Source organism: Zerene cesonia, chromosome 20 (assembly GCF_012273895.1).
Source record: "Zerene cesonia ecotype Mississippi chromosome 20, Zerene_cesonia_1.1, whole genome shotgun sequence".
In the NCBI taxonomy this organism is placed as follows: domain Eukaryota; kingdom Metazoa; phylum Arthropoda; class Insecta; order Lepidoptera; family Pieridae; genus Zerene; species Zerene cesonia.
In genome coordinates this window covers 2,051,933-2,062,074 of record NC_052121.1, presented here as the reverse complement: position 1 = coordinate 2,062,074, position 10,142 = coordinate 2,051,933, and the positions used below count along the sequence as shown (strand labels likewise).

The 10,142-nt window shown below is 31.9% G+C and overlaps 4 protein-coding genes across 4 annotated transcripts in view; 3 read left to right on the top strand and 1 right to left on the bottom strand.

Moving 5' to 3' along the window:
* Nucleotides 1-2,437, top strand: part of LOC119834914 (RNA polymerase I-specific transcription initiation factor RRN3) — a 7,393-nt gene extending 4,956 nt beyond the window's left edge. Inside the window, exons 5-7 of the mRNA XM_038359448.1 lie at nucleotides 83-444; nucleotides 679-901; nucleotides 1,687-2,437. Coding sequence (XP_038215376.1) covers nucleotides 83-444; nucleotides 679-901; nucleotides 1,687-1,894 — 793 coding nt within the window. The 3' untranslated portion in view covers nucleotides 1,895-2,437. The remainder of the gene's footprint in view (nucleotides 1-82; nucleotides 445-678; nucleotides 902-1,686) is intronic.
* A 372-nt stretch (nucleotides 2,438-2,809) lies between these two features.
* Nucleotides 2,810-5,946, bottom strand: LOC119834915 (probable RNA-binding protein 18). Its single transcript, XM_038359449.1, has 4 exons — nucleotides 5,665-5,946; nucleotides 5,456-5,541; nucleotides 4,224-4,434; nucleotides 2,810-3,991 (listed from the first exon to the last, which is right to left on the bottom strand). The coding sequence occupies exons 1-4, from the start codon at nucleotides 5,677-5,679 to the stop codon at nucleotides 3,722-3,724; spliced, it is 582 nt and encodes a 193-aa protein (XP_038215377.1). The 5' UTR covers nucleotides 5,680-5,946; the 3' UTR covers nucleotides 2,810-3,721.
* A 442-nt stretch (nucleotides 5,947-6,388) lies between these two features.
* Nucleotides 6,389-7,936, top strand: LOC119835300. The gene has a single exon (XM_038360043.1). It carries the CDS (start codon nucleotides 6,587-6,589, stop codon nucleotides 7,556-7,558), a length of 972 nt encoding a protein of 323 aa, XP_038215971.1. The 5' UTR covers nucleotides 6,389-6,586; the 3' UTR covers nucleotides 7,559-7,936.
* A 246-nt stretch (nucleotides 7,937-8,182) lies between these two features.
* LOC119835205 (SEC14-like protein 2) overlaps nucleotides 8,183-10,142 on the top strand; it is a 38,581-nt gene continuing 36,621 nt past the window's right edge. Inside the window, exon 1 of the mRNA XM_038359904.1 lies at nucleotides 8,183-8,401. Coding sequence (XP_038215832.1) covers nucleotides 8,339-8,401 — 63 coding nt within the window. The 5' untranslated portion in view covers nucleotides 8,183-8,338. The remainder of the gene's footprint in view (nucleotides 8,402-10,142) is intronic.

Here is a 10,142-nt window from a genome sequence, read left to right as displayed (position 1 = left end):
GGGGGGAGGGGTAGAAAAGTTCTAAAATTCGCGTGACGTAATTTATGGATGGCCCCTTATTTAACCTACACTTTATTTCTAGGCATGTCCAATTCCTCCTACTATACACAATATCAATAAACCAGCAATGTGCAGACAGAATATTCAACAACCTCTGGACTATAGCGGCCGGACTGCACGGCCTGGGGCCCGGAGCCCTAACCACCAGAAAAACTGCTGCAAGTCACTTGGCCGGGCTTCTAGCTAGGTGTGTCAGGGTAGCAAACACGAGGTTAATACACCACTTAAAGACGATGGCTGATTGGTGCCATGGTTATATAACTGCTACTCAAGAGACGTCAGTGAATGATAATACAAAGGTTCACGGCGCCTTTCACGCTATATGCCATGCTATTTTCTATCTTGTGGCGTTCAAGAATCATCACCTTTTTATGAGTAAAGAAAGTAAGTGATTGTTAATTGAATGTTATCGAAGTAGTAAATTAATATTTCTATACTCAAGGTTAATGACTTTTATTACTGAGGTTGTATTTCATGAGCAATATGCGAGTGTCTATTTAATGTTATAAGATTTATTGGTAGTTTTACACAAGGAAATACGTTAATTTACGTTAATAATTTTAATCTTACAATGAATTTGGGTTTTGTACAATATCAATAATTATTTTCACATTTCAGGTTACAACTTCGTAGAATCCCTAAACCTAGCACGCTTGGTGACATGTCCACTAAACCCACTTCGCACCTGCCCTCCCCAAGTGACCAGAGCCTTCGCCTCCGTCACCAGGTCGCACCAAGTGGTCTACTGTCAAGCAATCATTGAGAAGAACACTAGATACTCGCTGCATAGTGCAGTGCAGTATGACGAGTGGTTCCCGTATGACCCTTATACTTTGCCTATGTAAGTAGTAGTTACTATTACATACCTTACGAATATTATAAATTCGATATTGTTTGTTTGCCTTTTTACATCACATAGGAGCCGTTTATGTTATGTATCTAGCCCCAGCCCTCATTTCGATGTGAATGTTCATGACCTACGGGCGAAGCCATGGGTAACAACTAGTATTTCGTGAATTTAGGAAGTAAAAGCTGTGTTTTTTTCTATGAGTGATTAGCATATAGATTAACAAGTGTGTATTTAAGTATAACTTTTGTTACTGTTGTAATTGCAGAGATTTTATCAAATATATGCGTTTAAGAGGAAAAAAAGTACCCTTTGTATATATTGTGTATACTGATGTTAGAATAATTAGTACCTTTTTGGTTTATGAAAAATCATTTCTAAACAACACTATTTCTTTATGCCACAAACCTTAGAAAATTTTAATCAATTTGTGTCAACAGTGTATCTTATCTTCATAACATATTTTTGTGGCGGTCAAGGTTGCGGCCAAGCTATTTTTTTTTTATTTTTAATAAGAATAAACTCAGATATTTATATTTTCTTCGATTACGACTTATTTTAGAAGCACTTTTAAATCATAACAAAGTTTTTGGTTCAGTTTCTACAAAGAGTCGACAAACAACTGTAGTTCTCTGAATGATCAAGAGAAAACATAAACTAAACAAGCGCATTTAATTCATTATGTATACTTAAAATCCAATAACAAAAATAAAAGGCCTAACATTATTTTACCACTACTTAATTCCTTCTTTTTTTAACAAGTCTTCTATTGTTTCTAGATCTGGTAAAATAATATGGCCATTGTGCATAGAATATAAAGATTTGCTGAAAGATGGTGACGACGAAACCCAGTACTCCAGTCTAAAGAAGAAATTGGAAGCTGAAGATGATGACTATTTAATACCAAGTCCATCCCAGAGATTAGCCAGCTCGCTATCAAATTGTGTATCGCCCGGTTTTAAAACCAGTGAATCCATTTTAATGTAATTGTGTTGATAGAGCTGCCTATTAAAACTCTTTTTTATTATATTTTGTTGTTATTGTGATTGAAAAAATTACTGGTGTCATGTATCTAATTTGACTGACCAAGAAGCAGGGTCATCTTTGGACGATACAATAAAAAAAAAATACTTAAAAAATCAATGCTAATTTTGTTGTATTCATGTACATTTTTTTTTTTCATAGAAATCGGCAGCTCTACCAGAAAAGTTGATATAAGTCTGATAAATTAAAATATTTATTAAGATTAAAATTGTAAATATAATATCAATATTCTGAATTTCACTTTTATACAGTAACAGTATGTAAAATAGATACTGAATGTGTATTTTACAAGAACAGATATTTATATTAAATTTATATTATATGCCTAAACGCTTTTTATATCTATATAATAAGTGTAGTGTAAATATTGGTACAAACCACTATTTCCAGTGCTTTTTATGCCCAGTAGGCATAAACTTGTTTGCATCGTTATTTTATAATGAAAAATATGTAGAAAAATAAAACTACATAATTATTAATATAAGTTTTTTTATTTCACTCTCTTACCTTAACATTTGTGATAATTTCATTTATTTTGAACAAGTCTCTATAATTTAAAATTTTCTTGATGAAGAGATTGTAATACGACAAGAATAAATTAATGCCTAATTATTCAAATACTCAAGTACAATTTAAATAAAAAAAATAATTATACTAGTAGATAAGGCAGACCATAATTTAATGTTGCTTGTGAGTATTGTTCATTTCTTATTGAGAACTACCATAGTTTTAAAATCCAAATAATATCATAAATAGAACATTTTAATTTAGAATCCATGTTTTATCACAAATATAACATTTAACATGAAACTATGGTGTGCCTTTCACAAGATATTTAATACTGGTCTTAGTAAAGAAAAAATAATATTTGTGCCAAAGTAATTAGATACACCAAATAATGATTATTTAGAGTGGTCAGTTGCTATTGATGTAAAAATACAATAAATATTTGAAGAGCTAACTATCGAGTTTCAGAAGTGAAATTTGAAAACTAAATTTTGAAATCAGTCAAACATTGTTTTTTAAAAACAATAATTGATCGTATTATTTATTGCCCGACAGCGCAAAAAGTCGGATTATGTTTGATTGTATGGTTCCATGTATGTTTATTTAGCATGCTTGGTAATGCAAATAGTTAAACGGATGGTATCTATATTATTTGATTTGTCTATATTGTGAGAGTGGCGCAGCATATCGCCATTGTATAAAGAAAAAAATTAGACCCGATTTCTTCCTCAAGTGGGGATAAAATTGAGGTTTACAAAAATATTTGTTATCCACATTTTTTTAAATAATTGCCATGTGGTGCTCATTATTTTATTTTAATAGCTGCCAATCCAGAGTGGTGGATTATGACCTGAACCCTTAAGGAAGCCTGTGTCCCAGCAGTGGGAACATATATTGGCTGCTGATGATGATGATGGTGAAGATGAATACAAAAACATGAACAAGTATTTGAAAATATATAAATAATGGTAACTTCACATACAGAAAGTATCTTATTGAGATTACAATTCTAATGAACACAAGGCTTGTTATACTTAAAACACGACACAACATTGAACTTACTCAAACTAATCCTAAAAAAGAACTGTTTAGTATTTTACATAAGAACTTCTATAAATTAATCCTACCAAATTCACATTGTACAATTTTCATATGATTTCAAATTGCTATTTGTAGAATAAATTCAAAATATTATTAATGGCGTAAAATTGGCCATGTCCAAATAGCTTTAAAATGTATAAATACATGAAAATAAATAATCAATTATCTCTTTTTATGGTAAGGATGTCTTCGTTTAAATGATGTTATGGTTTTATTTGGTTGATGTTGTTTCGATTGATATTGAGTAATGATTGGTGCTTCGTGTGCCGCTAATTTATTAATTACGAAATCATCGCCCGCTTTCATATTCTCCATCATTTTCAGTTTAGCTTCTATTGACTGTATCGCTGTCTTCTTGCTCAGCTTTAACTCTGGCTTTGCTGCTGTTAATGCTGCTATTCCGAGTTCTGGTTTTGGCTTATCTTGATCCTCCTGTTACGGATAAAATAATAAGTTCATTTTTATTTCAGTGCACTTTAAAAAATAAAAATAATTTATAAACACGTACAAGTATTTATTAATTGAAATATTCAAAGTAATAGGTGACAGTTTTTCCTCTGTAACCCATTAACAATGGAATATCAATCCACTACAGAATTTGTGGTAGTAAAAAACATAATCTTAAGCTTGAAATTCATCATATGAAAACAAATCGAGCACTCACCGCTGCATTTTTAGCGAACTTCACACACATTCGCTTGTTACCCAACAGCTGTCCGTTCAATGAGTTCATTGCTTGCACAGCATCCTGTCGCATCTTGTACGTGACAAACGCGAAGCCGCGCGGCTGCCCCGCGTTGGGCCCGCTCCGGTGGAACAGCATGTCGAACTTCTCGATGTTGCCGTACACCCGGACCATTTTCAGTAGTTGATACCGGTAAGGAGAATTGGGTGTCGTTTAATGAAATGTTCAATGCAAATGATGATTGTTGAGATAGTACATAACATTATAAATTTTTTCTGTCTTGCTCTTATTATTTAGTTGTAGAAAACTACCAATTCTACTTAATATGAACACAAAATATACATTGGTCCAGGTGTTTTGAAGGAGTTTGGTAACAAACATGGCGATATAAAGACTATATTAGATAATAACTATTAAAAATATGGTCGAATTGAGAAACTTAAGTTCTCCCTTTTTGATGTTGGTTATCGTATACCTACACTTTGATGATGAACAATGATGATGGAATAGAATTTTGACAGTGGGCAACTCTGTCACTTAAGAGATCTGATCTGAGATGATCTTTTCCAGGTAACCCATTTTTCTAAATATTACTTTTTTATGTTTCTATATTATGAATTAAATGAAATTATATTTGATTTCATATTCAAAGCTTGATAGAAATAAGTTTTACAGTAATGGAATATTGCAGCAAGAAAAATTTATTTACTTTGGCTGTCTGTTCCATCTAATCTCCAGGTCCTAAATAGAGTTTGTTTGTTTTTACAGTGATTGTAATTACAATGGTATTTTTTAGCTAGAATAAAATCATAGATAATCAGTTATTCATAGAAATAAAGACAAGAACGAAAATGGTAAAGGAAAACATTGTGAGGAAACCGGCATGTCAAAGGATCAAAAGTTCAACAACATGTGACTTCTACCAACCCACAATTGACAAGCCTGGTAGATTATGGCCTGAACCTGGCCTTGAGGCCTGTTTTCCTGCAGTGGGAACATGTATGGCCTCATGATGATGATGATGATGATGATAAGAATGAAATTCTGTAATTATATTGTCTTTAACAACATTGCATCCACAGTCAGACACAGTCCATATAGGCCTGATTAGAAGGCCTACTACCTGTAATCTACTGGCCTATAAACCAGTTACTGAATGTTAACATGAAATCCATTAGCCACATAGTGATATCTTGTTAATTAAAACATACTCATTAACTCTGGTGTCCAGATTGCCAATCCAGAGCCGCTTGTCACACAAATCCATTGGCTTGACAGGGTCTAAATGCAGGGGTATCTGGAAGAAAACGAAAATTCAGACTAAACTGCAAATGAAATTAATATGAAAACAAGTTAGTATGGTAATAGAATTATTTAAATATACAATTGTAAGCCATAAGTGTAATAAAAAAATGATTACCGTAGTATTATCCATTTTTAAGCACTTAAAAAAGAGGTATCTTCTTAGTACGTATGAAGATATCCAGAACAATCGCCAAAGAAACAAACAGTGTGATTTCAAGTTATATATAAATTTGCCTTATTTCCAAACTTTCCATATCAAATATTAAACTTATTCTTACGGTAAAGCATTCGTCACGCAAATAACATTTAGTAAATTTTTAACTTTTACGTAAATCACAAACAAAATTGAATCAATATTTTTTATAATTCAGGTGTCAATTGTCAACATTCGAGTGTCACGAATCTGATATCTCAAATCACAGCCCTCTTACATAGATAATCTATTGCGCTTATTACACTTTACTAAGTTGCGTTTCTAAATTTGGAAACAATGAAACAATTAGAGGCTTCACACTATTTTTAATTTAGACATTGAATAAACATTTTAAAGTGCAAAAGAAAAATTTGTTTTAACCCGTGATAACACAAAATTACAAAATTCGTATTAAGTCAGTAGGCAATAATCGCATAACTTTTAAACTAAATTTTAAAGTTATGCGTTTGTAAGTTATAACTCGCTGTTTCACGATTTCGCTGAAAGCGATTACGGTTTCCTGAAATTAGCGACGACTTAATTTAGTGTAGTGTAATAAGCGTCTTATTTCCGACTCTGTGACACTGACTTTGTGCCGTAAGCCGTTGTGGATCTCTGTGTTTGACAGACTAAAAACAAAGTACGTGACATTGACTTGTTTAGGTTATATTTGTAAATATTTGTTCGTACTTGTCATAAAATTATAGATGGTAAAAACTAAAATGTAAACGGTTCGTATCTAGTTAAGCAAAAGTATTTAAATGTTATTCAGCTTATGTTCGAGGGCAGGTAATTTTAGATTTTCATCAAATATCCTTTATTTGTTCCACATACACTACATATTATGACAGTATCAAATATGATGAAGAAAATAAACAAGAAAATACCCGGTATTCTACCGCCACCTCCGAAAAGTGAAATAGATGGAAAAATAGCCAATCTCTCTTCTAAAACTATCGCAGAATTGCTTGAATTAAGAGATCGCCAGCTGAAACTATTAAATAATAAGCCATTTATAAGTAAATTAGCAGATAAAGGGGCAAAAATACAAGCATTCGTTGACAAAATCTTAGCAGAATTAAAAGCCAAAGAAGAAGAAGAACAAACATGTAATTTATTCAGTAATTTAAAATTGAACTCAATAGATGAGAAATCTGTGCAAGATATAGAATGGCAAGGTAAAGTAGAACAAAACAAAAATACATATCTTGATTCCGATGATGACAGTGAGCCTGAAGAGGTTTTACATATTTTAAGTCAGAGAACAAATGAAGAAAAGAAGGTTAAAGTTCTATCACCTGAAAAACCTCTCATTACCCCTGAAGATCTACTCAGTATTGGAGAAGTGCCTCATGTTAAATACATTGTTGATAAAACTGAAAATAAAAATTTTAAACCAAAGCCGACTGGTCAGTTCAAGCCATATAAGACAACAACATCAGATGTACACAAACCAGAAAAAGAATTGCAGAGAAAAAAGCATAAACATTGGGAAGTTACAGCAGCTACCCCTCCACCTATTGTTCATGGTCCAGCAAAAGTCTTGAGCTTAGAAGAATCATTGAAACTACAGCAAGAGTACAATATACATTTGAAAGAAATAGAAGCCATGCATGCCGCTGAGAAACTGCTAGCAAGAGCAAGTGTAAAGATGCCTGCATTACCAGATGATACTTCGAAATTTGGAGCCTATAGAAGAACTGAGGAGCAGGATAGTGATGATTCTGGATCTGAATCAGACCCTGAAGGCAGTGACAAAGAGGTTCATGATGATGAACCAGAGCGAGGCGGAGTCATTTTCACAGTTATGAAATGATTAAGAATATTTATATTTGACAACTCTCTAGGTGTATTTAACAATATGAGACTTTAAAAGTCGGATGCTGAAAAGATTCAAGTAGAAAAAATCATTAAAAAAGTATTTGAAACCTCTTACCTATTATAATTGTTCCTACCCCTGAGGGGTAATGAACGTATTATGTTTGTGTTTATAAATGGAATTTACAAGTCAAATCAGCATTTTCCACTAAAGTGCTGTTTTAAATTATGACTAGAGTTGGTCGCCAATGTATATATTAGAAAGAGTATTAATTTTGTTACAATGAGTTTGCATAGCAAATCAAGTTTCGTACTTTGCTAAGAAAAAAAATGTAAAAACTGGAATAATTTTATATTATAATTATCTTAAATATTACTTTTATTTTATTTTCGAAATATCCCAAAATCTCTAAATAGGTAAATAATTTGCAGGCATTGGATATGCATTGATTTAGAAAACTCTTATTGCATATCTCATCTTATCTTATAAAAAATGTCTCTATTTAAAAAAATTATAAAGCTAAGAACTCCCGTTCCCGTACCCTAGTAACATAGTAGGTTGCCGAATGCCGAGCCATAGAGTAAAGCGATATTAAATAGAAGTAGCGCTTATTCCGCATCCGGCCGTCGTTCATTGTATCGTTCTTCTGTCTTCAATCGTTATTCGTTTCGTTTCGTATTCACTGTTCATTCGCGTGTCCGCGCGCGCAACGTGTTCACGTATTGACGCCAACAATATTGTGTTTGTGAAAAAGTTCGGAAATCGTAATATAAAAAAATGGCACCAACTTCTAACGCTGTTATGGGCATTGATGATGATCAGCGCTTCGCTTTAATGAAGGTATGTAAAGACAAAATGTATTGTATTAAAAAATAGGCCGAAACGTCAAGCTATGTTGGAAGGTATAAGTTACGGTAAATCTATGTTTATTAGAGATGTAAGTAGGCACCAGTGAATTTTTATTAGAAATTTCTCTTTAAAATTAGGCTTGAAAAAGATCGATCGATCAAATTTCGAACGATCACGATCAAATTTGATAGCAATATAATTCCAATATAGAATATCCTACAGGTACTAATTTACAACCGTATAAGTTTGTTCGATGCTTAAAAATATTAATTAAATATATAAATTAAATTATTTAAATATAAAAGATATAGATATAGCATACTGATAAAAATAAAAAATAATAATCTTCAAAGGTTATTTTTTTATATACTGAACTACCAGGGATTTAAAAAAAATATATATTTGTACCTTACAATAAATTAAAAACGAATTATTTGCTTTTTCAAAACTGATCTTAGTTTATACAGAACTTTCGGTTAAAAACCGATTAAAATAGAAAAATTAAGATCACTACAGTTCAAGAAGCCCTCAGTAATACAAAAATTACATAGAATTGAATTATAAGTTAAAAAAAAAAACTTAACAAATATACTTCTTACAAGCATTCAACTGAAATAACATCAAAGGCATTTTAGCTATCTGTTCTTAAACAAATAAAATACTTACATAATACATACTAATTCTAAAAACATAACCCTCGTTCTGGCACAGTCGAATAAAATAAATTGCATAATAATTATTGTAAAAAATATCTTAGTATGCTTTATCGCTTCGTTTGCGATATTCACATACAAATTATATCTATAGTAAGTTATCATTCTTATTGCATCGAAATAATACAATCAATTTAAAATATCAGATTAATGTTATGTACAATTTATTCCGAGACTTCATTACATTTTGTTTGCGTCAGAAAATACGATGACGGCGATATGCCTTGGCGATGAAAACAATGGTAAATTATGGCACAAAAAGTTATTTGAATAACATTATACCATTGAATCATGACTGGTGATAAGTAATTATATATAAATTTACTAAATTTTTACTGACAATTTGCGAATCGACTTCGATAAATAATGCTTAAATTGTACAGATACTTAGCTATAGATGTGTGAACATCATGGACCAATCAACCACTATTAACATTTTTTTTATGATATTATGATGATAAATATGAACAATTTATGATGTTTTACCTTCTATTACATATAGAATTAAGTATATTCATCTATATGAATAAAATAATACTATTATTAAATTAATCAAAAACAGTTGTTGAAACTAGACTCCTCCAAAGCGTTTAAATATGATGTTTTAAATTTTTATTATTTTTCAGTTTTACTCTTTAGTAAAAAGAATATCCTGGCAAAACGATTGCTGGGTCAGCATGTAATCAATAAGTCCCTCATTCGTCGCCCTGCGCCCTAGTCTTCGACCGTCTGATTTCTTAGCTAGATAATATACACACAGATAATATAGCACTAAACCATACATAGTTGACCATTGTAGTAATGTTGAGTACTATGGCAAGACATAGACACTTGCATTGCCGCAAGGGCCACAACGCAAGGCAAGATACAAATTTAGAAAAATATAAATCCATTCTATATTTTTATAGTGGGAGTCGAGCACGCTTCGGCATAAATTGGGTCAGCTCGCACCGGGGAAGGTACCACACCCCCACAGAATATCGGCGTGAAATGGTAGCATGTAAATGCTACTGTGTTTC

What these genes read in the sequence shown, in the direction of transcription:
- LOC119834915 (XM_038359449.1), bottom strand. An exon ending in CTGGACACCAGAGTTAATGA is followed by an intron (nt 4,435 to 5,455) that starts GTATGTTTTAAT and finishes TTCTCCTTACCG; the next exon opens with GTATCAACTACTGAAAATGG. An exon ending in AGTTCGCTAAAAATGCAGCG is followed by an intron (nt 3,992 to 4,223) that starts GTGAGTGCTCGA and finishes TATCCGTAACAG; the next exon opens with GAGGATCAAGATAAGCCAAA.
- LOC119835300 (XM_038360043.1), top strand. Translation starts at nt 6,587, where the DNA reads ATGACAGTATCAAATATGATGAAGAAAATAAACAAGAAAATACCCGGT.